General features: G+C 41.4%; 1 protein-coding gene across 1 annotated transcript in view; it reads left to right on the top strand.

The window, feature by feature from the left end:
• The window catches only part of WWP2 (WW domain containing E3 ubiquitin protein ligase 2), a 150,114-nt gene that overhangs the window by 10,400 nt on the left and 112,354 nt on the right, over window positions 1-27,360 (top strand). Inside the window, exons 2-4 of the mRNA XM_006878647.1 lie at window positions 9,159-9,243; window positions 18,753-18,900; window positions 19,241-19,362. Of these exons, the coding sequence (XP_006878709.1) occupies window positions 9,174-9,243; window positions 18,753-18,900; window positions 19,241-19,362 (340 nt within the window). The 5' untranslated portion in view covers window positions 9,159-9,173. The remainder of the gene's footprint in view (window positions 1-9,158; window positions 9,244-18,752; window positions 18,901-19,240; window positions 19,363-27,360) is intronic.

The following is a 27,360-nucleotide window of genomic DNA, read 5'->3' as shown; positions in this document are numbered from 1 at the left end:
CAGGTAAAGTTCCCTTCCCCCAACTCTCCTCCCTCACTCCCACAGGCCCTAAACTTAGTGTGGTTATTTTCCTGTCTCTGCTTTTATCTTTTTATTATATTGTATGTTTCCACAACAATGTATAAATTATGTTGTATACATTCAGTGTAAATTAAATGTACATTAAATGGACCACTTATCTCCCCCACCCCTGCCTATAGCATTGTTTGTTATGTGCCTACTCACATAACTATACAATATAAGCCCTGCTCTGTCCTGTGCCAATCTCACTGACTCTGACACACCTACTCCTATTGCCCCAGTGACTGAATCAATCCACCTCATAAAGGGTCTTCCCCTCCTGTGCTGTCCTTCCGCCCTCCCAAGTATGACATCCTTCTCCAAGGACTGGTCTGTCCTTGCAACATGTCCAAAGTTATGTCAGACGAAGCCTCAGAATCCTTGCCTTCAAGGAACAGCCTGATTTAACCCTCTCCAGGATGAACTTACTCGTTTTCTTAGCAATCCATGGTATATTCAACACTCTTCTCCAACACCGCAGCTCAAAGGCATCAATTCTTCTTTTATCCTCCTTGTTGTCCAGCTGATGTATAGCAAGCAGGGTTGTGTCATCTGCATAACGCATATTGTTGATAGGTCCCTAACAGCAGACTTTACTGTCGCAATACTTCTTTTAATTTCCTGGCTGCTGGTGCCAAGAGTGTTGACTATGGAACCAAGCAGACTAAAGCTGTGAATAATCTCAATCTTTTCACCATCCGTCCTGATGTTGTCAGTTGGCCCAGTGGTGAGAATCTTCTTAATATTGAGCCTCAATCCATGTTGAAGACCACAGTCCTTGACTCTCTGCAGCAAGTGCTTCAGGTCCTCCTCAGTTTCAGCAAGCAGGGTTGTCATCTGCATAACGCAAATTGTTGATGAATCTTCTTCCAGTCCTGATACCGTACTTCTCCTCATACAGCCCAGCCTCCTGGATAATCTGTTTTGCATATAGGTTGAAGAAAATATAGAGATAGGACACATTCCTGGAGTATACCCTTCCCAATTTTGAACCATGCAGTGTTTCCTTGCTCTGTTCTGACGACTGCCTCCTGGGCCAAGTCTAGGTTTCTCATTAGCACAATCAAGTGTTCTGGGATTCCCATTCTTCTGAGAGTCAGCCACAGTTTGTTATTATCTACAGTCAAATGCCTTTGCGTAATCAATCAAACACAGATAGACATTTTCTGGTACTCGCTACTTTGCCAAGATCTATCTAACATTAGCTACAGTATCCTTAGTACCACAACCCCTTCTAAACCTAGCCTGGACTTCTAGCAGTTCTCTGTTGATGTGCTATTCCAGTCATTTTTGGATAATCTTCAGCAGAATCTTGCTTGCATATGATATTAATGATATTGTTCGATATTTTCCACACTCTGTTGGATCACCTTTATAGATTTTTTTTTCCAGTCAGTTGACCAAATGGTTAACCACAGTTGGAAATTTGTACATGTGGATTGAATTCACCTATTCCAAGTACTGTATTGTTATTGTTTGGTACCTTCGAGTGAAGTATGGCTCATAGCAACCCTGTGAACAACCAATCTGAACACTGTCCCGTCCCATGCTATCCTCACAATCCATGCTGACCTCACACACCTAAGCCCAATGCCGTCAGCTTGATTCTGACTCACAGTAACCCCACTTGGCAGGGTGGAACTGCTCATAGGTTTACAACTCAAAAAAGTCATTGCCCCGCTGTCGGAACAAACTCATTCTGACCACTACGCACGCTTTTGTGGGTGTACAACACACATGAGGAGACTCTTCCTCTTTCTCCCATAGAACTGCTGGTGCATTTGAACCACCAGAGAGATGCCACCTTTGGGTTAGCAGCACAGCTCCCTGCGGACTATGCCGTGAATTCTCCCTGCCCATACCTTTGTTGTTGTGTGCCACCGACGCATAGCAGACCCTCCAGTGGGTTTTCAGAGGCAGTAGATTGGACATTGCCCATGTTTCTCCTGTGGAGCAGCTAAGGGATTTGAACAGCCTACCTTTGGGATGGTGGCACAGCTCCTTACCACTAGGCCACCTGTAATCTTTATGGAAGGGGCTCTGGTGGCCTAGGGCGTAAAAGTTGCACTGCTGCCCTGAGAGCAGGCCGCTACAGCTTGACAGCACACAACAACCGCCTTGATGGGAGCGGATCTCCAGGTACAGAGCTGCTTGGGTGGGTCCAGGTCACCAACCTTTAGGTAGAATTTCACCATTCCCTATTTGCTGTCCGGTGAGATGGTTTATACATTCTTTGTTAGTATAAACATAGGGGAGCTCTGGTGGCACAGTCTGTAAGGAGTTGCACTGCTCACCCTGACGCTGTGCCTTCAAATCCACCAGCAGCTGTGCGGGAGAAAGATGGGCAGAGTCCCCACCTGTGTGATTTACAGCCTCAGACAGTCTCTGGAGGGTCAGCCCTGAGTGTGTTCTGACTCGACAGCAGTGAATTTTGAGATTTTTTTTTACCATAAACAATGCTGTTAGGAACAACCTTGGACGTGGTTTCTTCTGTATGTGTTGGAGAACTTTCTCATGGTAAACACCTATGAGTATGATCCTGGGAGTGTAGGGTAGCTAATAGTATATGCATCTTTTACTCTATTAGAGGCTTTATTGTTATTGTTAAAACAATGTCTAGCTGAGTGTGACTCATGGTGACCCTGTGAACAACAGGCCTGAATCCCACCCTATCCTGTGCCAGCCTCATCATCTGTGATGCACTCGAGCCCGTTGCTGTGATCACTATCTAGTTTGCTGGCCCTCCGGAACCATGTGAGGCTTGTCATCAATGTGTTTTGACAGAATCCTACTCTCTGTGCTAATTTGTTAGGTAGGGAAGAGAGTTTTTAATCTTTTTAATGCCTCAGCAGAGTAAGTTTAGTCTGTTGTTATTAGCCACTGTCTACTCGTTCCCTATTCATCCTACACAACAGGATCAGACTGCTTTCATTTGTAGGCCTTTCACTGACTGGCCTTTGGAAGTAGCTCTCCAGACCTCTCCAAGTTTTTCTGAGTCTGGAAGCTCTATTTTTTTTTCCTCTTCTCTCTCTCTCTCTTTTTTTTTTTTTAATTTTTTAATTATTTTTGTGTGTGCGTGTACTGTCAAATCAGATCTGACTGGTACAGGAGGAGATTGTCCCTCCTTCCCCAGCAGAGCATCTGGTGGATTCGAACCGTGCGCCTCTGGGATTGTAGTTGCAGTTCCTTGCCACTAGGCCACCAGAGCTCCCCTGGAAGCTCTATTGAAACCTGTTCAGCATCAGAGTAACATACAGGCCTCTGCTGACAGGTGAGTGGTACCTGCGCTTGAGCTGCATCAGCAGAAAATCCAACGGGATCTCTCACGTGTGGTAGATTGAACTGTGTCTTTCCCTAAACTGTGTTGTAAATCATAATCTCTGTTATTGTTATATGCCATCCAGTTGGAACTGATTCATAACCCTTCAGATAGTTTTCAGATTCTGTAAATTAACGGAAAGATTATCTTTCTCCCAGAGAAGCCGGTGGACTTGAACTGTGTGCCTTTGTGTTGGCAGTGCAATTCCTTTTCCACTAGGCCACATGAGTTCTCTAAATCCTAAGCTCTAGCCAAATTTAGGGAGCTGTAGTGACATAGTGGTATCTTTGTTATGTAAATTAGATAGGTAGAATGTGTTTTCAATCAGTCTGTTTTATTTTTTTCTGATGTCTTAAATCTGTATTCTGATGAAGATGTTTAACTACAAATTTCTGTGGATTTTTTGTAAACAAATCCACAGAAACATTTTTTGTTTGCAATTATATTGTAATTCCAATTTAATTCTATAATTTAATTTGCGTTATAACAATTAATTGCAATGAATGTAACTAGTCGATTACAATGCCTTATCACAATGTATTTTGCCTTTCCCTCCATCCAACTTCTTTACTAAGTTTTACTCCCCTTTCTCTCCCTTCCCATTCCCAGTAGACATTCAAGAATCTATGTGTAAAGGAGCTCTGGTGGCCTAGTGGCAAGAAGCTGCACTGTAATCCCAGAGGCACATGGTTCGAATCCACCAGATGCTCTGCTGGAGAAGGAGGGATAGTCTCCTCCTGTACCTGTCAGATTTGATCTGACAGTACACACACACAAAATACTAATAATAATAATAATAAAAATATATATGTATATATTTATACATATATACCCACACACATATAAGTCTATGTGTGTGTAAACCGTTTCTTAGCTTTTCATAATAGACATACCTTGTCATTTTGGTACTTGAGTCAGTTTCTTTTGTGATATAAAGACAGTAAGAAAGCTGCCAGAACACATGGACATTACCAAGGAACTAGGAAGCAAGAGCTGAAGAGACAAGAACTCTCCTCCTCCAGCGCTGACAGAACCTTTACTGCTAAAAGATAGATTTGTATTTGTTAAAGGCATCCACTTGTATTTCTGCTACAGTAGCACTAGATGACTTAGACAGTTTTGTTGTTAGGTGCCATTGAGTAAGTAACAACTTACAGCAATCCTGTGAAGAACAAATTTGAACTTTGCTCTGTCCTACACCATCCTTCCCATCATTGACATCATTGAGTCTATTGTTATGGTTAGTGTGTCAGTATATCTTGCTGAGGGTTTTTCCTTCTCTTTCCCCAACATGATATCTTTTTCCCAGGGCTGGTCCTTTCTAACATCGTGCCCAAAGTATGTGAAATGAGGTTGTCTCTAAGGAGCATCGTTGTCTCTACGGAGCACTCTAGTTACTCCTTAAAGATAGATCTTAAGACAACATGAGTCAAGAATTCCAGCACTGAAGCACTACTGTCCTCTAAGGAAGATCAAACATCATCCTTTTACATTTTAGAAAACTGATGCTCAGATTCATTCATTCAGTGATGAATATTTCTTGACTTCACCCCAAGAAGAGGCACCATGCTAGTTAGTGGGGCTAAAGTAGGAAGGAAACAGAAGGGACAAAAATCTCAGCCTGCATGGATCTTATGTTCTAGGGATAGAGATGGAATAAGATGAGTAAACAGAGAGGAATGTCACCATTACATGCCAAGGAGGAAGAAAAATCGGGAGAAGGACGGGAGCCATGGTGTGAGAGAAGGTGGCGTTGATGTGGTACACTTTCTTTTTTTTAAATACTCTAACTATGCGTCACCAAAAACACATAAACCAAACTAAAGAAGTGTTTTTGGTTTATTAAATTAGTCACATGTAAGGGAGCTCTGGTGGCCTAGTGGCAAGACGCTGCACTGTAATCCCAGAGGTACACGGTTCAAATCCACCAGATGTTCTGCTGGAGAAGGAGGGGCAGTCTCCTCCTGTACCAGTCAGATCTGATTTGACGGTACACGTAAAAATAATATAATAAAAATTAAAAAAAAATTAGTCACATGTTACTTTTACTGGAAGAAGCTTTGAGACAAGCATCCATAGTTCTTAAACTCTGTATACTAAAGAGACTGAGACATGAAGATAAAAACAGTTTTTAAACTGTTTTTTAGATACTGAAAGCTCCAACTGCATAAATCCAAACTGCGTCATTAGCAAAAAAAGTCTGCATCATCTTGTTTCCTCTGACAGGATACAAGACAAACACTTGATTTGCCTGAATTCCTTTGCTCCACTTGAATGAGGGGAATACTTTCTTAGAAGGTGGCATAAAGAAATAAACAAAAAGATTTTTTTTAAAGCAACAATAGCCAAGAAATAAAGAAAAAATTATGTGTGGAACTGGAGAGGGAGGGTCCTAAGAGATAAATATTTATTTTACTCTCAGAGAACTCAGTTGCGTGTTTAAGAAGAGTATGATAAAAATACAGGAAAATAAAGTAACACTTGACTAAATGCCTGGAGGCAGTGGGGAAAAAAAAATCTTGTTTTTCTTTCTTCTGAGGAAGGAACATTCTAGTTGCATGGGAGAAAAGTGTGAGACCTGAGTAGTCGTATGACTGGCGTATTTGAGGACCAGCGGGTGAGGACGCTGTGTGGATGGAGGAGGGTGGAGGCAGGAGATAAAGGCGGTGAGGAGGTGGGTCGGAGGTGGTGGGCGAGGGGGTCACGTGCAGGGAATGACACCCAGGCACCACGATGTAAAAAGGCCTGACAAGATGGGTAGGTGCAGACTCTAATGTTATTGTCTTTTCATCTGGAAGTAGAGAGCAGGGCCAGAAGCAGAACAAGCAACAGGGAAGGCTTTGGCAGTAACCCCAAGGTGGGTGTGTGTGAGTGATGGTGGTTTGTACCAAGGGGGTGACAAGTAGTTGAACTCAACAGTCGATATAGTTGAGCAAATGAACTATTTTTGTCAAAGCCATTCTGTGCCTTGCTGGCCACACGTTTCACAGTAGAACTATGCTCTGTAGCATTTTCTTTTTTTTTAAAAAAAAATATTGTTTTTGAGCATATGTTGTTGTTCTAGAATGCTAATCTTCCAGTGGGTTTCAGAGACTGACTATAAATAGAACAGGAAGAGATTTCACATCTTTCTATTGAAGATCAGGTGGTGGATTTGAACCCCTTGTCTTTGAGTTGGCACTGCAACTCCTTACCCACTGTGCCGTGAAAGCTAGACCAATTCAACAGTTTCTACAGCGTGAGTCAGCAACATTGTTCACACTCTCCATGCAGTTATTCCTCCTTCGTTAATCTAAACTCTTTGTCCCAAAAATCCTATCAGATCTTTTGAGTTGCTGTTGTCACCTTGATCCCATAGAAATAGTTTTTAGAAGAGCATAATGCTCAAGGCTGACATTTTTCTTACTTGAAATTAACTATGGTTTGGGTCAAAAGTTTTTAATATCTCTGCCATGAATAGTTTGCCTACAAATTTTTAAAGTTTTGTTTGTTTTGTAATTGAAGATATACACACAGCAAAGCATAATCAATTCAACAATCTTTATAAACTCCTAAGTATTTTAAAGGTAGAACTGACAAATTGCATGGGAGACATGAAGGAGGGAGCAAGGATGAGTTCTAGACTTTTGGCCCGAGTCACTGGGCAGGCAGGAGCACACTCATGGGGAATACTGGCGTGAAGGTTCCACCAAGTAGACCACTGGAGACTGGGTAAGGAGTTGTGCTGCCAATTCAAAGGCAAGCGTTTCAAGTCCAACAGTGATGTTCCTCCCAGAGACACAGGTCTAGGATTAAAAACTCTGGCACAGGCTGAGAGGACAAGGGAAGGTAGAGGTTGGGGCGGGGGCATAGAGACCACTGGGCAGGTGTACTGACCTGGATGCTAAGGGCAAAAATGGAAGAGAGTGATGGCCATGGCCAGTCTGTCCTGTGAGATGAAGACTTTGAATAGTTGATAGCATAGTTTGTAGTGAGTTGCACTGCTAATCCAAAGGCTGCACATCTCCACTAGCTTGAATCCATCAGTGGTTTGGCAGGAGTAAAATGGAAAATCTTCTCCTATTGGAATTTATAGGCTCAAAAACTTGATGGAGGTTTGCTGTGATGAGATCCAACTCGATCATAGTGAATTTAAGTTCTCTCAAGTGGTCCTCGGACCCCTGGGAAGCTCTGAGAGTCTTGGGGCTTTATAAAGCCAACACTGTTTTCATAATCTTTTATTCTCATTGCTGCCAAGTGGGAACCGATTCATAGCTGACCTCCAGCATGTTTTTAGAGGCTGCAAATCACACAGGAGGAGTTTGCCCATCTTTCTTTTCTTTTTTTTTTTTAGCAAGAGAAAGAAGCTAAGGTTTATTACACGTTCATAACAGACTATGAACAGGTCAGGACAGACTGACCCAACTTTTTTTTTAAGGAGCAGCTGTGTGCCTTTGGATTAGCAGTGCAACTCTACCCATCAGGCCATACCACTCTTTATTTGATTTTTCACTCTGCACCAAAGAAATGTGTCAGCATCTTAGCCTGAACCACAGGGGAGCCTCCACACTGTGTTGTTTGTAGCCACCAAATTGTCCCCCATCACATGCTCACAGTCAGAAGAAAAGGAACGTCACATTTCTCTTCACAGCATCCTTGGCATAGCTGTAGAAATCGCTGTGTGTGTTTTTTTTTTTATTTTTGTTGTTTGGCAGATATCTTTATGGTACTATGTGTGATGACATGGAATGCTCTCTTAAAAACAGTTTTGCTGCGTGTTGTTTTTATGTATTCTTGAGTTGGAACTGAACCATAGCTGAGCCTTTAGTGGGTTTTCAGAGGCTATAAATTGAATGGAAGGAAATTGCCCATCTTTCTGCCTCCGAACAGCTGGTGGATTCGAACCACGTAACTTTGGGCACTGAAGAAAAGAAAAAAACAAAACACCCACAATCCCACCAGACCCTTATGTGTTAGAATTATGGACTGAATTAGTTGGTTTTTTTAATAAAAAAAGATTACCATTTTCACTTAAAAGAAACAAGACAAAGGGAAATAATTTAATCTGACTATTTGGCAGATCCATTCTTGAAAATTAATGAAATGTGCCTGTTCCTTCAAGGAAAACAACTGACAGCTTCTGTTGCCAATGATAAAATACAAGCTTTTAAAGTGAAAATGAATGTTTTGGATTACTTCTATCCCCTCTCCCCGAGCATGACAGCATCCCAGTACTTAAAGGCCTGTCGCCTGAGCCTAGTGGTGACATTAACAAATATGATTTTTTTGGATGCAGTATAATGAAATGTGTCAACAGTTGGAATAGCTGCATAATTGAATGAAGCAGTACTTTCCAAATGACAAAGTAGGAAGTTGTAGAAAATCACCTGTGAGCGTGAGATTGACTCAGAGGGGAAGAGACTTCAGCTTCAGCTAAGACGGGGAGACAGGGAGTGGATTTACCCTCCTGCCTGAAACAACCCCAAAGCAAACAGATCAAATGACAAAACAGTGGACATCAGGTGACAAGGGAGAGTGAGCCCTACGCTTGCCCCAACATACAATTCCAAGAGCATTTCCTCTAGATTTGGACCTATATTCCTCCAAGGTGAGCCAAGACCTATTCAAGTGAGAAAGACAGACAAACTCTGTGTTGGAAGTAGCGTGGCCACAGTTGCTTGGCCATGTGTGCCTTTTCTTGTTTCTGTCTCTTTAAGCTCAGCGTTAAGCTTGGGCTCAGTTCCCCTATCTTCTTAGCAGATCTTCGTTCCCTAAACCCGTGCTTGTCATTGTCTTACAGCTTTGTGGTGATGACATGGCATCTGCCAGCTCCAGCCGGGCAGGAGTGGCCCTACCTTTTGAGAAGTCCCAGCTCACTGTGAAAGGTGAGTATCACTGTGTGACAGGTTTACCATTGGAGGTCTCAGCCTGATCTCTGGGGACAAGGTGAAATTATGCAACCCTTGGTCTGGAGTGCCAAATTTTGGGAAATAGTTTAAGGGTATAACTGTTTTGTTTCCATTTCATTGTTAGGCGCTTTTGAGTGGCTTTGCACCTTCTAGTGACCCTGTATAACAGAGTAGGACTGCTGCAAAAAGTCAGCACTTGGAATCCATGGGAGAAAGATGTACCCTTCTGCTTCTGAAAAAAAGCTGCCCGTGGGGCAGCTCTCTGCGTCCGATAGAATTGCTATGAGTCAGAGCCAACTTGACGACAACAGGTCGTGTTTATGAAGCAGCCTGCCAGACCCTTCTCCTTTGATGTCGCTGGCTAGGTCCTAAACCATCAACCTTTTAGTTACCTGTTGAATGCTTAACTGTTGTGCTGCCAAGGTCTCTTATTCATTCCTGTGTTGTAGTTATGTGCCATTAAGTTGGAATAGACTCAGAGCTGGCCTTCCAACAGCTTTTTAGAAGCAGTAAATCACACAGGTGGAGATCGCCCATCTTTCTCCCACATAGCAGCTGGACGATTCAAACTGCCTGCCTTGGGATTGGCAGTACGTTCCTTACCACTAAGCTATCAGACTCCTGTTTATTCCCATATTGTTGTTGTGTACCACTGAGTTGAAACTGGACCATAGCAGACACTCCAGCAAGTTTTCATAGGAAGTTAATTGCACAGGAGGAGATTGCCCATTTTTCTCCCCTAAGGTACCTGGTGGATTCCAGCCGTGTACCTTTGGCTTGACAGTGCAGCTCCTTACCACTGAGCCATTAGAGCTCCCTATTCATTCCCATAGTATTATATTGATGAAGAAGGAGAAAGGAGAACTTTTGTGTAAAATTATCTGCAACAGTGATTCATGCCCCAGGGCTGAGCATTCTCTCCTGGTTGATGGCATCCAGTCTCATAGCTTCCCATTGTATTGGTGGGCAGATCACACTCAGGGTTCTCTCTGGCGGGGATCTGTCCTCTGAATTCCAGATTTGTGTATCCAGCAACTATCTGGTCATTTCTACTTGACTATTTGGGAAAATGACTAAAATTTGTTTGAATTTGAGCTTTTGCCCCTTCCTTCACATCCTCTGTCTAACCCACAAGCAAATTTGGCTTGCTCTGTCATCACGGGGTATCCTGCATTCAGCCTCTTCTCCCCAAGACTTCTGCAGTCTTGTCTAAACCGCAGTCATCTCTAATCTAGATTAAGGCAGTCGCCTCCTACCTGGTTTGTGCCCTTTGCCCTCCTTTGACCTGTTGACCACAAAGCAGCCAGTAGTCATCTCATTCTGCTCCTAGCTATCACTGTATTCTGTCTCGCTCAGTAAAAGAGCTGAAGGTCCCACACGACAAGACCTTTCACTCCTCATCTGTCACTGTCTTTCCACATTTGCTCTGTGGGAAGGAACCCTGTGGCACAGTGGCTAAGGAGCTGAACTGTTAAACAGAAGGTTTCTCCTCAGGAGAAATATAAGGCACTGCTTTCAGAAAGACTTGGAGTCTTGGAAACCCTGTGGGCAGTTCTAGTCCACCATCAGGGTTTGCTCTGAGTCAGAACTGACTCGATGACAGCGAGTATGTGACTGCCCACTCACTTCCCTGCACAGCCTCCAGCCCTGGGGCCTTTGCACATGCTTTCCCTCTGATCCTTACACCTTGTCATCTGAGGGCTGAATTGTGTCTCTGAACACATTTTATTAGGATTGTTTTTGGTCTATTATTGTTTCTCATTTGCTTACTGCAGTCATATTGTTTAAAAGTCTTGCCTTGGTTAGAGCCATCAGTAGTCCAGCTTGGAGGAAACTAGTAGTATACATTTCTTCTGTGCCCCTTCCATGATGTTTTATGTCTATACCAGCACACAAGGAGCCGTAGTGGTCTAGTGGCAAGAAGTTGCATTGCAATCCTGACAGCACGCAGTTCGAAACCACCAGCTGCTCTGCAGGAGAAGGATGGGCAGTCTCCTCCCATGCAATTGACTGCCTCTGAAAACCCCCTAGAGGGTCAGCTATGGGCCAGTTTAGACTCAGTGGTCCACAACAGCAACATCAACAACAACAACAACAACCAGCACTTAAGTGCACAGGCGAGCCTCCTAGACACTGTGGGTTCGATTGCAGACCACTTCAGTAAAGTGAGGATTCCAATGAAGCAAGTCAAGTGGATTTTTTGGTTTCCCAGCCTTTTGTTCATAGGGTTGCTATGAGTCGTGTTCGACTCGAAGGCAGTCAATAACAACTACAATGCATAAAGAAATTGTAGAGGGAATTCTGGTGGCAAGAAGCTGCACTGCAACCTCAAAGGCAAATCCACCAGATGCTCTGCTGAAGAAGGAGGAGCAAGCTCTCCTGTGCCATTTGGATCCGATTCAACAGCACACAAGTTTAAAAAAAAAAAAGAGACGAAGTCGCATTTTCCTTACTTCTAATGTATACACTGGCTGCACTTGTTCTAAGACAGGTTTGTTTGTTCTTTTAGCAGTCCATAGTATATTCATTTTTCTTTGCCAACACCATAATTCAAAGACCTCAGTTCTTCTGCCTCATTGTTCATCACTCAACTTTGTGTGTATGGAGTAGTCGGGTCAGGCATACCTTAGTCCCCAAAGTGACATTTGTGTTCTCTAGTACTTTAAAGAGGTCTTTTGCAGGAGGTTTTGCCAGTATAATATATCATTTGATTTCTTGACTGCTACCTCTATCGACATTGTTGATTCTTGAAAAATGAGGTCCTTAATCCTTCAATCTGTTTTCCCCATTTATTCTTTATTTTTTCTACATTTATCATATTGTTTCAATAAACATATCCTGTTATGAGAATTTTTGTTTGCTTTGTGTTGCGATGTAATACATACCAAAGGCCACACTTTTTGATCTTCATCAGTAAGTGCTTCAAATCTTTTTTTTTTGTTTTCAGAAAGCAAAGATGTGGTATCCACTTCTAAACAACGTGCCTCTGGAAACTCTATGATCTTTGATAAATGACGATAGTTATAGAAAAGCTTCAGGCCTTTTGTTCATAGGGTCGCTATGAGCCATGCTCACTCGACGGCAGTCAACAAAAACAACAAAGCAAAGCAGTGTCATCTGCGTCTTACGGATTATGAAAGAGTTTTCCCTTAATCCTAATTCCACATTCTTCTTAATGTAGTCCAGCCTCTCAGATTATTTGCTCAGCATAGAGCTTGAATAAACATGGTGAAAGGATATAAACCTAATACGTATCTTATTCCAAGTTGTAAATTATGCTATTCTCTTGTTCAAACAACTATTTCTTAGCCTGTGTAGAGGTTCTACATGAGCAAAATTAGGTGACACATAATTTTGGAATTCCCTTGGTAACTTTATGTATAGTATGTTATTTGTTGTTGTTAGGTGTCACTAAGTATGACTAATAACAACTCTATGAACAACACATCTGAACCTTGTTCTATCCTGTTCTGTCCTCATTGAGCCCATTACTGCAGTCACGGTGTCAATCCACTTCATTGAGGGTCTTCCTTTCTTTCGCTCGCCCAGAGTATATAAGGTGAAGCTTTGCCATCCTTGCCTCTAAAAAGAGCACTCTGGCTACACTTTCCCCAAGATATATCTATTTGTTTTTTCACAGTTCACAGGATATTCAGTATTCTTCTCTAACACCGAAGCTCAAAGACATTAATTCTTCTTTAATTCTTATTCATTGTCCAGCTCTCAGATGTGTAGTAAGTGACCGAAAACCTTAGTCCTCAAACTGACATTGCTCCTCAGTAATTTGGAGAGATCCCTCCCTGACAGCAGACTTGCTCAATGTACTACATCTCTGATCTCCTAACTGTTGGTACTGAAGATGCTGATTGTGGATCCAAATAAGATGAAAGTATACTATATGAAGATCCACATACTTGAATGCCTTTGCATAATCAGTAAAACACAAGTAAACATGTTTTTGGTATTCTTTGCTTTTAGCCATTGCTGACAACAGCAATGATATCCCTTATTCTGCGTTTCTATACTTTCCAAAGGAATTTTATCCCACAGAATGCAGAAATTGCCAAACAGTATCATCCATATCCCATTCAAGTAAAATCTTGGCTTTTTGAAGATAATAAAACAGAAAATATATTTACAAGGAATTGCCAGAAATTAAAGTGACATGCAGAAAGTGGAGCAAGGGGTCCATTGTATGGATGTGCAAACATTTTGGTAACAATTTATCTGTTGGGAGCTCTGGTGATGTGTTCTGTGGGGAGTTTCACTGCTGACCCAAAGGCTGCACTTCTCTCGTAGTTCCGGTCCACAAACAGCTCCTAAGAAGAAAGATAGGCTGTCTCTTCCTGTGTGATTCACAGCCTTGGAAATTCACGGGAGGTCAACAATGAGTCAGTTTTGACTCAACAGCAGGGAGTTTGAGTTCTGACACTTTTGAGTTGTGGTGTTGGAGAAGAGTACTAATATCTCATCTTCTGCTAAAGGATTGCTAAAAGAACAGATGAGTCTTGGAGAAAGTGCAGCCGGAGTACTCCTTAGAGGCAAGGGCGGCAAAGCTCCATCTCACATACTTTGGGCATGTTGCTAGGTGAGGCCATTCCTTGGAAATCATTCTTCGAAAGGTGGAGGGGTCAGCAAAAGAGAGGAAGACCCTCAGTGAAATGGATTGCAGTGACTGTAGCAATGAGCGCAAGTATGTCAGAGAGGATGAAGCTGGAACAGTATAGGACAGGGTTCAGATCTGTTGTCTGTAGGACTGCTGTGAATCATACCCGACTTGACAGCACCTTAGAACATTGATGATCAAGGCAAACAGAAGAATGATGACGAATCTTGACATGCACTGTATTGCATCCATGTGAGAAGATTCCTGAGGTAAATGCCTCAAAGTGATAGTGCTGGGTAGGAGGGAATATAATTTTGAGACTCCCATTAGCTGCTTTTGAAGGTGGACATCCTACTAACAGTGTGACTGCCTATTTCCCTATATTTTTACCAGCAAAATGGACTGTCAGACTTTGAAAAAAAAATCTTCTTTTACTACTTTGATTGGTGAAATTGGTTTTCTCTGTGTAGCTTTTATTTTGCATGTCTCTGCAGGTGATTGTTAGCTTCTTATTTATCGAAGGAAAATTTCTGTTTCACTTTTGTGGCTTGCCTGTTCATATCCTTTGCCGGTTTGTTATTGAATTATTGAATTTTCTTTGTAGTATTGAAACATGCTGGATATTTTTCTTGGTTTCAGGGATTTAATATGTGCACAAGTTCTTTTTTGTATCGCAAAGTCCTTGTGGGAACTGATGAGTTTGGGGCTCAGGACTGCACCCTCTACAACCCAACCTAACACTAACCTAATAATTGGGTCACAGGAGAAGTGTTCCCATGGAGCCAGGTATCATGTCGAGGTCCCTATTTTGAGATCACATTATTCAGGGGCACACACTAGCTTCTGAAGATTTCTCTGGTGTGTTTCTTCAATGTGAATTTTCTTATTAGTTCCGAAAGAGTTACCTTGGTAATGTAATGGCAACCAGTTCTGTATGCAGTTGACTCATTACTTGCTTGAGTTCTCTGTATTATTTACATTCAGTAAGATCATCCTGGTAAAGGACAGAGTTTGGGAGAAAGAATTTCAGTATTATGTCTGAATCTTCCTCCTAGCATTTTTTTCCATGTAGTATCATCTCACAGATGTTACTGGCAGGTTCTGCCTTTTGAAAGAATCCACTTAGAAGAACAGCACAGTGATACTTGTTGTTAAGTGCCATCAAGTCAGCTCTGACCCACTGAGGTCCTGTGCACAACAGAATGACAGTCTTGTGCCATCCTCGCTGCCATTATTGTGTTTGAGTCGATTGTTACAGCCTCTTTATCAGTCTGTCTTACTTTACTGATGGTCTTCTTTCCCCTGACCAAGCATCATGTCCTAAGTTCTTGGTACTTTTAAATGAAGAGTCTTCATGCAGCACTGCTCTCCCACCACCAGATGGCCTCAGTTGACTTTGGACACTTGTATTTCATTTTCCCCCTGTAGGTCCGGTACAGCATACTATACAGGGAATGAAAAATAGAGTAAGAATGGTTTTGCACTGATAGTTAAAAAGTTTTCACTCATAGTTTTGGGTCTTTTCCTGAAGTACAACATAGTGAGTGACAGAATAGTATCTCTACACCTGCAAGGAAACATTGTTAATCGACTATTGTTCAAATATATATACCAACAGCTAAAGCCAAAGAGGAAGAAATTGAACGTTTTTATCAAATTTTGGAGTCCAGGATTGACCAAACATGCAATCAAGATGTGTTACTGATAAATGGTTATTGGAATGCAAAAGTTGGAAACAATGAAGAAGGAAGGGTAGATGGAAAGTACAGATTTGGTGGAAAATAAAGAAGATCCAGGAATACAGCTTTCAGTATGGATTGCAACTCAACATCAAAAAAACAAAGATTCTTACTATTGAACCTATAGGCAACATCATGATAGATGGAGAAATAACTGAAACTGTCCACAACGTCAATCTTACTTGGATCCACCAAGTACACTTGGTACCAACAGTCAGGAAATCAGGAGACATATTGCACTGGAAAGCCTGTAGTCAGGGTCCTCTCAATACTATTGAGAAGCAGTGATGTCAGTTTGAGGACGAAGATGCACCTGATTCAGGCCATGGTCTTTCTAGTCATTTGCTAGTGTTGCTGTGAACTGGACAGTGAATAAGGATAACAGAAGCAGAATTGATGCCTTTGAGCTGTGGTACTGGAGAAGAGTACTGAATATTCCATGGACTACCAGAAGAACAAACTGATATGTCTCAGAGAAAGTGCAGCCAGAGTGTACCTTGGAGTCAAAGATGACAAAGCTTCATCACACATTCTTTGGGCATGTTGCTAAGAAAGTACTTGGAAAGGTGGAGGGATGGAGAAGAAGAGGAAGATCCTTAGCCTGGTAGATTGACTCAGTGACTGCAGTAATGGGCTGGAAGATTTTGAGAATGACACAGGATAGGACAGTGTTCAGATCTTTTGTTCGTAAGGTCACTATGAGTCATACCCAATTCAGTGGCACCTAATAACAACAACAACCAGAGTGTCACAGACTTCTCTTTCTTGTACCATCCCAATGCTTCTACGTCTTGCTGTTGTTAGATACCATTGAGTAAGCTACAACGCCTAGTGAGCCTGTGAATGGCAGATCTAAACCTTGCCCTGCCCTGCACTATCCTCAATCCTCACGATTTCTGTCATACTTGACTGTGGTAGTCACTGTGCCAGTCTCTCATGTTGAGTACCTTCTCTTTTTCTAACCCTCCACTTTTCCCAGAATGATGGAGCTTTGTTGGCCTAGTGGATAAAGGTTGCACTGTCAACTCAAATGTGGGTAGTTTGAATTTAACAGCTGCTCTGAAGGAGAAAGATGGGTAGTCTCCTCCTGTGCAATTTACAGGCTCTGAAAATGTGCTGGAGGCGCAGCTATGAATTGGTTCTGATTTGATAGCAGTGAGTAAGTCTCAGCTACAAGTTTTTGCATGCATTTGTTTCTTGATTTCATCTTTTGTTCCTTTGGAGTCTGGAGGAGGTAAATAAATTTCCTAGGACTGGCACTTCCGGAAAGGGTCTGGGAGGCTAGGTTTACTAACTCCTGATGGCAGGGGGCTCAGGCTAGACAGGACTGCCTTCATGAGTCTGGAACGCCTCTAAAATCCTCCAGATTAAGGCATGGGGTGAATGATGGCTGGATGGATTTCATCCTACAGATCTGAAGCTGCCATTGTGTTGTAAGTGGAAACTTGCCTTACTCTGGGCTGTTGGTACTATTATTGTTGTTAGAGGCTGTCAAATTGATTCTCATAGTGACACTCCATGCAGCAGAAGTAAACTCTGTCTGGGCCTACCCTGTCCTCACATCGCTGCTGTGCTTGAACCCATTGCAGCTGCCACTATGTCTGTCAGTCCATCTCATTGAGGGTCTTGGCTCTTTCTCTCTGACCCTCTATTTGACTAGGTATTATGTCCCTCTCCGGAGACTGGCCCTTTCTGACAACATGTCCAAAGTATACAAGGCAAAGGCTTGCTATCCTCTTTTTAAGGAGCATTCTGGGTGCATTTTTCCATGGTATGCACCTGCTTTGTGTCTGCTCTGTGAATCTGTGTCTCAGGAATGCTGCCATATGCAGGGTATGAGGAAAAGCAGATGGCCAGCAAGCACACGGCAGAAGTATCTAGCCTCACTCTAGTAACTGAAAAAAGAAAGAAAGAAAAAAAAGCAAGAGAAAAAACAAGCAGGATATTGTTTACAGCACTGGTTTGGGGCTGGACTGGAGCCTGGTTGCACAGACGCGTAGTGCTCAGATCTCTGTGACAGTGTACTCTGGATAGTGACCTGGCTCCCTCAAGCCTTAGGCTCCTCCAGGGTGAAGTGAGGGTGATGGTAATACTCTGGGCCTCGCTGGTTTATTTTGAGAATTGAAGCAGATAGTGTGTGCACCCCTTAGCATCCATAACAAGTGCTCCTTAAATCTTAGCCATCATTTTTGTACTATTTTTAAAAAACCTGTGCAGCGTGCTGTGAACAAATCTAGTACTCACGGCTCTGTACTGATCAGTAAAATGGTTGTACTCATACAATGTAAATGAGCTTCCATGTGAGTTTTTCCTTCTTGGAAAAGAATGAAGATTTTTTTAAAATTATGTCTGTTAGAGGAATAAATAATCAGAAATACATGCAAATTTATATTCATTGTCATTTTCATTAAGTGAAAAAGTAATGACAGTCAACAATAGAAGAATGATTAGCTCATTTACACCTTCTCCATGCAGTGGGCTTATGTTGCCCAAATCCAAACCACTTGGTGGCTAGTGGCCCTCTAATTGAGGCTGTAACTCTTTAAGGCAGAAAACTGCTTCTCTTTCTCCTGCTCAATGCCTGTGGATTCAAACTGCTGACCTTTTGGTTAGCAGCCTCCTTGGTCTTGTATTAGAGCCATTTTAAAATTGATCTTGCAGGGGGAATTGTTAAGAGAATCATTCGATTGTTCATTGCTGTCTAGTCAAAACCAACTCATTTAGATTTCTAAGGCTGTAAATCCCACAGGAGGAGATTGCCCATCTTTTTCCTATGGAGCCACTGATGGATTTGAACCACCATAGAGGTGTAGCCTTAGTGTTAGCAACTCCCTACCATCTAGGGCCACCAAATTACCTGTTAAGAGTATAGGGAAAATAAAAGGTGAAAATCTAGAAGGAGACTTACTAAAATCTTCCTGCTAGTTAGCTCAGTATTTCCAGGTAAAGAGAGATTTTCCCTACTTATTATTTTTCATATGCTCACTTCCACAATAAACAGTATGGTGGATTAAGGCCCAAAAAAGCCAAGTTTGTTTTTGAAAAGGGACACCTCCACCAAAGAGAGCAGGGGCATCTGCCACAGGGGGGCAGGTGGGAGCTCCGTGCCTCCTTGCTGACTTTTTCTCTCTCTTGATCAGTGGTGTCAGCTAAGCCCAAGGTGCATAATCGCCAGCCTCGAATTAACTCCTTTGTGGAAGTGGCCGTGGATGGGCTTCCCAGCGAGACCAAGAAGACTGGGAAGCGGATTGGGAGCTCGGAGCTTCTCTGGAATGAGATCATCATTCTGTAAGACAGTGCCCCTTCGTTATGAATGCAGCCAAAGGCATAGAGGGAGGGGGGGAGACACCCCAAGGGGGTTGTGGGAGGTACAGGTTTCCTGTATACCCTCCAGCTCTTCTGCCTTTAGTACCCAAAGCACCTCTCTTTAGGTGTTTCTTCATTGAGCTCATAGAGTGCTCATTATTAGCTGGAGGATTGCAGGCTCAGCTCTGTCGGGGAGAAGGTGTGGGTGAGGATCATCTTGTACTCTCCCTACTCCTCCTACCCCCATCCCCCAGCATATCAGCAGTATAGTTTATTTGTTTTCATCCACTTGGAAGTAATGAATCAAGTGTTTGTTTTCCAGGAATGTCACAGCCCAGAGTCATTTAGATCTGAAGGTCTGGAGCTGCCATACCTTGAGAAATGAGCTGCTAGGCACCGCCTCTGTCAACCTCTCCAACGTCCTGAAGAACAATGGGGGCAAAAGTATGTATGAAGGAGGGCCAGCTTTGGTGGTCCTTTGTGGGGGTGAAATTAAGGGGACAGCTCTCAACTCCCCCCTGAGAAACCTGTTGCTGCTTTTCCCCCAGGATTAGGGGCTGCAGTGGACTTACTCCACTTTGATGCTCCACATGGAAATGGAGGGAATCTCTGACCCCTTTCAGCCTCCATATCAGGGCCAGTCCCGTCCTCCCAGGGTCTTGAATGGTGGGGTGCAGCAATGGGCCCCCTTTGATTCTCTGGTCTTTGCTTCTGCCTTTACTTTTCTTCCCATCCCAGGAGGCATGTGGTATGTAGAATTCAACTGTCAGATATCTTCAGTCCAAATCAGTGCCTTTCTAATTGGAGCCCCAGAATAGGACAGAGGAGGGTGGGGGGTGTTGGGTTGGTGTTACATATAGCATCTAGTGCTTAGTAGACACTCAGTAAACATTCACTGGTTGTTGGAATGCGATGGAAGGCCCCTCTTCATTATACATGGTGCCTTCACGGCGTGGAAATAGAAACCCTCTCGTCTCTTTATTGCTGTTTGTGGTCAGTGGCAGAGCCCATGGCTGTGGTATTTGGACCTTCTCACATAAAGGCTCTATTCAGCCAGGGTAGCAACAAATGCAGCAAGTGGACACCACAGAGGGAAAGGGGTCTTTTTTTCTCCTGATGTTGGCTTCTAGAAAACGTTTTCTGAGACAAGAGTGAGCTGGAGACATGTTGGGGAAGTAAAGGTCGGAATGGTTCAGAGAGGCAATGTGTCCACTCAAGCCTGGCCTTTTCTGCTGGGGTGTGCGTCTGACCTGGACTTTTCCTTTTTGCTGGGCAGAGGGAGAGCCTCAGGGGTGGTTTAAAGCCAGAACAGTGCCTCAACTTTAATTCTGCAGGAAACTCCCCTGGAGCTGTTTCCTCTGAGTGGGTCTTTATTTGCCCAAACCTTAGCCTGGCTTCTAGTTTGACTGCAGACACACCTCAATTTATTGCTCTTTGCTTTATTGCACTTCACAAATACTGGGCTTCTGACAAACTCTGTGACCACCCTGGTTCCAAGCAAGTCTTACTGGTGCCATTTTCCCAACAACATGTGCTCACTCCCTGCCTTTATGTCACCTTTTAGTAGTTCTCAAAATATTTGAGTTTTTTTTAAATGATATTGCACCATCATCTAATGTACCCAAAACTTTTATATGCACTAGACAACCAAAAATTTTATGTGGCTCATTTGTACTACAATATTCACTTGATTGCTATGGTCTGGAACTGAACCCAAGGTATGCCAGTATTAAAGAGAATTTTATTTATAACTTTATTTGGAAATGCCCGTTCAGATATTCTTGCTAGAGCACAACAGCCAACAGGAGTGTCCCTTATCTTCTCCATGTGCCCAGTTAACATCATGAGCGCAATTGCAAGAAATCTGGAAGTTACAGGCATGCACACAAACCCCAAAAGAAACTAGAATTCACGGCGAGCACAGTGCCTTGTGATCATTGGTAACATTTGATGCCGACCCTCTGGAGCTTTTTTCCATGTGCTTGCATAAATTAGTATTTAAGATGTGCTGGAAATACAGTTCTGATCATATGTGAACACATCATTTCACAGCATGCTTTTTTCTTTAAAATGATCATTGTAGCTCTGTAATTTTTTAAAAAATTAAATTCTTAACTCTTGTAGTAGTTTTGCATATGGCTATGTAAAAATGTAAAGATTGGACAGTTAGCTATTTCTAGTATTTCTCAGCAATAAATATGATAAATAAGTTTGTGAGTCTAAGTGCCCAACACTTAAAATTTCCTTAGGATAATTATTCACCAAAAACTTGATGGCTTTAAACATTCTCCAAGGTTTTTAATACCTATTGTCGATTTACCCTCAAGAAAAGTTCTATCAGTTTATTGTCCCATCAACAATGACCTGTCACATTGTACTTTGACATATGTTAGATATTGCTTGTGAAAATACTCCTGTTTTATAATAATTAACAATATACCAGATTTGCTTCATCTCTTTTTTTCTGTTCTGTTTAAATTATAGATACATGATATTTTATTCTAGCTACTTTGGTGTACTTTTAAAACGAGTGGTTCTTATATAATTTCCATACTTTATCCCACCTTGTGATCTTAGCACAAATTGTCTATTATCAAACACTCGGTTTACATTCAGTTTCACATTTCATCTCCAAGATATTGTTTTCCAGGTGGTTTTCTTGAACCAGGATTTGGACAAAGTTCACACAATGCATTTGGTTCTTCTGTCCCTAAAGTCTCCCCATGTCACCATGCTTTTTTTTTTTTTTACTATTATGATTTATGATTTGTTGAAGAGGACTGAATGTTCTGTTAATGTTCTTTAAGGCGGCTCTCTCTGGTGGCTTGGTGGTAAGGATATGCACTGCCAACCCAAGGGCATGCGGTTTGAATCTACCAGCTCCTCCACAGGAAAAAGATGGGCAGATTCCTCCTGTGTGATTAACTATCTCTGAAAACCTGTGGGAGGGTCCTCTATGGATTGGCCCTGCCTTAACAGTACATAACGGCAGTCCCCTTTGAGCTCTGGTGACCTAGTGATAAGGAATTGAGCTACCAACCAAAAGACACGTAGTTCAGATCTACCAGTTGGTCCACAGGAGAAATATGGGCTATCTCCTCCCACATGGTTTACAGCTTCTGAAACCCACTGGATGGTCAGCTGTGAGTCAATTCTGCCCCGGCGGCACATAACAACAACAACTATATCCTTTAAAAGAACTCTGGTGCCTAGTGGTAAGGCCTTATGCTGTCAACCCAAAGGCAGGCAGTTCAAATCCACCAGTTGATCCAAAGGGCAGAGTAGGAATCAACTTGATGGCAGTAGTTTATTAATGGCCTTTGCACATTTTCTTATTTAAGTGTATATTTTCTTCCCTTAGTCTTGAAAGAACTTCCTATATTTTAAGTTTTATAATTTAGAAATATTTTTCCAATATTTCATTTGCATTTTAATTTCATTTTATGTGCCTTTTCCTCTTTTTTTCCACACAGATAATTTATACTCTTTGTAGTCAGATCTGCCACCCTTTTATTTGTAACCTTTTTCTTTTATACTTTGAAAGACATTTCCCCATTCTGAGGTCAAGTATCTGTCATCTCTGTATTTTTCTAGTTCTTGGTGATTTTCCTTTTTTCACTCCTAGTTCTTCAGTCAAATGAATTCATTTTTGTGTAACGTGGGGATCTGACCTCATTTCCCGCCTCTAGTTAGCTGAGTGTTTGAGCACCGATTATTGAGCCGTCAATCTGTCTATTCCCCAATGCCGTGAGTTGTCATGGTTAAAACACCAGTATATGTGTTTCTCTTTGGGACCTTTGTTTCATCTGTTGTTTTAGTATCCTTTTTGGATCATTACGTTCTAGTTATATTGACAATACAATTTTATATTCTTTTCCAAATCATCTCACTTCTGTTCATTTTTATCATCCATGAACTTTATTTACTTTTTTTTTTTATGTTCCCTACTCCTCATAAAGGTAGGTTAATCTTGCAGGATTTGGATTGTAACAGTTATTAAAATCCAATACCCATTGTTGTAGGTTCAGTTCTGTCGCATAAACTGTAAAGGTTACAGAACCAGATTCCCACATCTTTCTCCTGTGTGGCTGGTGGGTCTGAACTGCTGATCTTTAGTTGAGAGCCAACTGTCATCACTGCACCATCAAAGCTCTTTATAAACTTATTCTACGTAATGTTAATTTATGGAAAATGTCTGTATGTCCTCTTTCTGCCAAGAGATGTGAAATGTCTCTAAATCTATTAAAATATCTTCAAATTACGCTTATATGAGCTTTATTTTGATTTAAAAAATAGTGTTGAAATTCCTTTTAGTGACATTTTATTGTTTTTGTTGTTGATAACGTTTTCTCATACTTGGTCTTGTTAGTGTATGTTTTAATTGCTCTATGTTTTATTCAGTTTCCTGTTACTTAGGAACTTTTATATTGATTTTCAGTAGTTTTCTTCTGTATTTCATGTATGTGGGTTTTAAGACCAGTAACTACTGGTCCTAGTTATGCTTGTTGTTAGTTGCTTTGTGCACATCTTTCTGCTTTAGGAGTGATGGAGCACTAACAGCAATGTTGTAGTGATTTATCTCTAGGTGGAAGGTGTTAATAACCCGTTTCCTTAGGTTTGAGGTTTTAAAAAATCAAATTAAGTATAGAATTTTATCAAAAGATTTGTGTGTGTGTGCATATGTGTATGTATGTGTGTACACCATCAAATCAGATCTGACTAGTACAGGAGGAGATTGTGCCCCATGCGCCTCTCGGATTGCAGTGCAGCTTCTTGCCACTAAGCCACCAGAGCTCCCTATCAAAAGACTTAAGTTAACCATTGATAAATTGAATAGAATTTTTCTTTCTTTCTACTCATTAATTTCCAAATAGTAACAAGCTTAGAATTTATAGAATGTACCTGATTGCTAATAGTAGATTTTTCCTTGAATATTTTGCTAGAATCACTTGTTAATATTTTAGTTAAAGCTTTTCTGTATGTAGTCATAAGTAAGATTGTTTTGTAGTTGCTACTGTTTTCGTCAGTTTGGAATCAAGTCTAAGTTAACTTTATATAGTAAGTGAAGCTCTTTCCAACTTCTGGAATGCACTCTATAACATGAGAATTGTCTGTTCCCTGAGCACAGGAAAGAGCTCAACCATGAAACCAATGGGGTCTGGCATCCTCCTTTAAAATAATTCTTTGATGACTTTTAAAGTTTTTGCTCCCATATAATTACTGGTTTGTTCAGCTTTTCTGATTCATCTTGAGTCAGTTTTGTTAATTCAAATTTCTGAGAAAATTGTTTCATGAGATTTAAAAATCTATTAATGTAAGGAATAAAAATAGTATTTTCACTTAAGAGATGTTGATTTTTCTTAAAATTTTTTGTTTCTGTATTTTTCTTCAGTTTTTTTCTCTGCTTCCATAATATTTTTTTCTTTCAAATTTTGGTTTTTTTATTTTTTTTCAGAGAGTAACCTTTTTCGATTTATTTGTCATTGTACTATATTTTTAGTATATGAAACGATTAATGCTTTTCTAGTTTTCCTTCTGTGTTAATAGATGGTTTATTTTTAGTTGAAAACTCAGTGCATTTTTTAGTGTATTTATTTCTTTCAGTGCACTCATTTTTATCCTTTCTTGTTTAATGATGAAGATATTATTGCTCTGAACTTGTCTTTAGTTTCACTCCTGATATTAGAAATTTTTCTAATATTAGAATTTTTTCTTATAAACTAAACCAGAATTTTAATTATTGTATATATAGTAAAGTAAATATTTACATACATTCAGTTCTGTGTAATCACTACTCAGATCAAGCTAGAGAACAGTTCTAGTATTCTAGAAGGTTCTCCATTCACCCTCTAGCCAATATCCTCCTACCCCAAAGTACCGCTAATTTGAATTTTGTCACTTTTGATTCGTTTTGTTATTCATTAATTTCCTATGAATGAGATCATACAGTACAATCTCTTCTACTTGGAGCATCATTTCATCTTTGAAATTCATCCAGGTTTTTTGCACTTCTATTTCTTTCTAAATTAGTGAGTGGATTCCAGTGTCTGGCCAACCCCTGTATGTGAGAGTAGAACTGGACTCTGTCTAGATTTCTAACATGGATATATGATCATTTGTCTGTTCTGTTGGTTAGTATTTGAGCTTACAAATTTTTGACCAGCACGATCAAAGCTGATATGAGCATTCTTTCTTTTTAAATTTTTTTTTGTTGTTTGATTTTACTATTTTTTTGTGTGTGTACTGTCAAATTGAATCTGTCTGGTACTGGAGGAGATTGCCCCTCCTTCTCCCCCAGAGTGTCTGGTGGATTTGAACCTCAAGTCTCTGGGATTGCAGTGCAGCTTCTTGCCACTAGGCCACCAGAGCTGATATGAGCATTCTTATCCTAAAAACTACTAGGAGCATTGTTACATAGAGTATTTTTATGCAAATAACATGTATTATACAGGCTTTATAAACTGCTCAGCCCCTTCTCGGGTTAGTATACTTTGTGTGTGTCATGCATGTTACATGTGTGTGCTTATTATTTCTATCAGTATTTTATATGCATGAAGTTTAGTGTCTGCATTTCTTCTGAATAGGTTTTGATTTGTAGTTTCAGCATATGTGGTTTTTTTTAAAATTTATTTTATTTCATTATTTTTTGTGTGTACCGTCAAATCAGATCTGACTGATACAGGGGGAGATTGTTCCTCCTTTTTCCAGCAGAGCATCTGGTGGATTTGAACCGTGTACCTGTGAGATTGCAGTGCAGCTTCTTGCCACTGGGCCACCAGAGCTCGCCTCAGTATATGTGTTTACCTTTAATAGATGCCATTGTTTTTCCCCATTGTTGTTACCAGTTTGCCATCCCTAAGCTTTGGTGTATTCTGCTCATTGTTGGTGCTGTTGCAATTTTCCTCCTTGGCCCTAGAGCTGCTTAGGAGGATACTGTGATGTTTTCCAGTGCTTTTGGTGGTGGTGGTGGCTGCAGCTCTTGCTGTGGCTGTGGACACTGGTCTCAGTGCATCATGTGTGTGGCTGGGTTGGGCTGTGAGACTCATGCCAGAGCTTGATCGCAGTGAGCCACCAGAAAAACAAATCCTCTATGGTTATAATGACTTAGCCTCTATGTATAATATTCTGGTCTTGTTTCACACACCCTTCTATTTAAAGCAAAGCAGTTTCTGGTGAGTACAGATCTTTCATGGATAGAAATGTGAACTCTGGTGTCATATGACCTGGTTTGAATCCTCATTCCACTAGCTTTGTGATCAGGGACACTTAACTTGTGCTGCATCTCTTTCCTTAACTTAATTTTTTTTAGGTACTCAGCACGTAGGAGGGATACCATGTAAAAAGTACTACTAGTAGCTGTTACTCTGTCTCCTCAGATATTTTGAAATCTATTTTTTCCACCAGGATTGAGAGATTGTAATCCCAGCGATGGACAACAGAGGTCCAACCTCATGATGTGGGACCTTTTTCCCTAAGTAGGAGGTAATCCTGAAGTTGTTCTAAGGGAGAATGAATTATAAGATTGCACACAAGCAGAAGGTTTGGGGGTTGTGGAGAGGAGAGGCTGTCATTAACATGGGACATTTCAGCACCATGGTTCTGGGCCTGTCGTGCACGTGGAGCTGCTGGCTTGGAGGTGCCTACAGAGCAGCCTCTAAACGGGACTGTAGGTACAGGAAGTGGGTCACAGTTGGCTTGAGGACTCATCTCCTTGTGGCTTAGTTTTCCTGAAGCAGCTTTCCTGGGAACAGAGCTGATAGGTGGTGGCTGCCCTACCTGGTATTCCTCTGTTCTACAAAACAGAATTCATTCTTCTCTCCCCCGTGCTCCCTTGGGTGGACTTGGGAACAGATGGGGAAACTCAGCTGGCTTGTTTTGCTTCCTCCCTGGCCGAGTGATGTGAAGATAGAGGGATTTTTTTTTTCAACTGCTGCATTTGCACCATCATCAGCCTTGCTTAGCTGTGTGTGTGGACATTGACTTGGCTGTGACTACAGAGAGTACTTGACCATAAGTACTGGTGTGGCTCTTAAGGATAGCTTTCTGTGCGGCAGTCACTTTATAAGGTTGAATATTGGTTGGTTGTTTTCACTCTCCTACCCCCAAAACCTTTTTATGAGGAGTATTTTCCCATATAATGCCAGCCTCCTGGCTTCAGTAATTATCAGCACATGCTTCATCTGTATCTACTCCACTTGGATTATCCTAACTTACTGTTAAATTGATAGCAGGTAGAATCCCAGACTCTTATTTTCTCTTTCATATCATGTATGTGTATATATCTGTCTTTCTATCTGTCTGTCTATCTATCTATCTATCTATCATGTGTCTCTTGTACAACTGTCTCAGCAACACAGACCTTGGCATTTAAGAGAAATTTAACTTCTTGATGACAATGTTATCTGATGTAGAGTCCATGTTCAGACTTTTCTAGTTGTTGCA

Source organism: Elephantulus edwardii, unplaced genomic scaffold (assembly GCF_000299155.1).
Source record: "Elephantulus edwardii isolate Elephantulus edwardi_28Jun2011 unplaced genomic scaffold, EleEdw1.0 scaffold00001, whole genome shotgun sequence".
Classification (NCBI taxonomy): Eukaryota; Metazoa; Chordata; class Mammalia; order Macroscelidea; family Macroscelididae; genus Elephantulus; species Elephantulus edwardii.
Note: the sequence above shows the minus strand (reverse complement) of the source record. Positions and strands in the feature narration are given on the sequence as shown.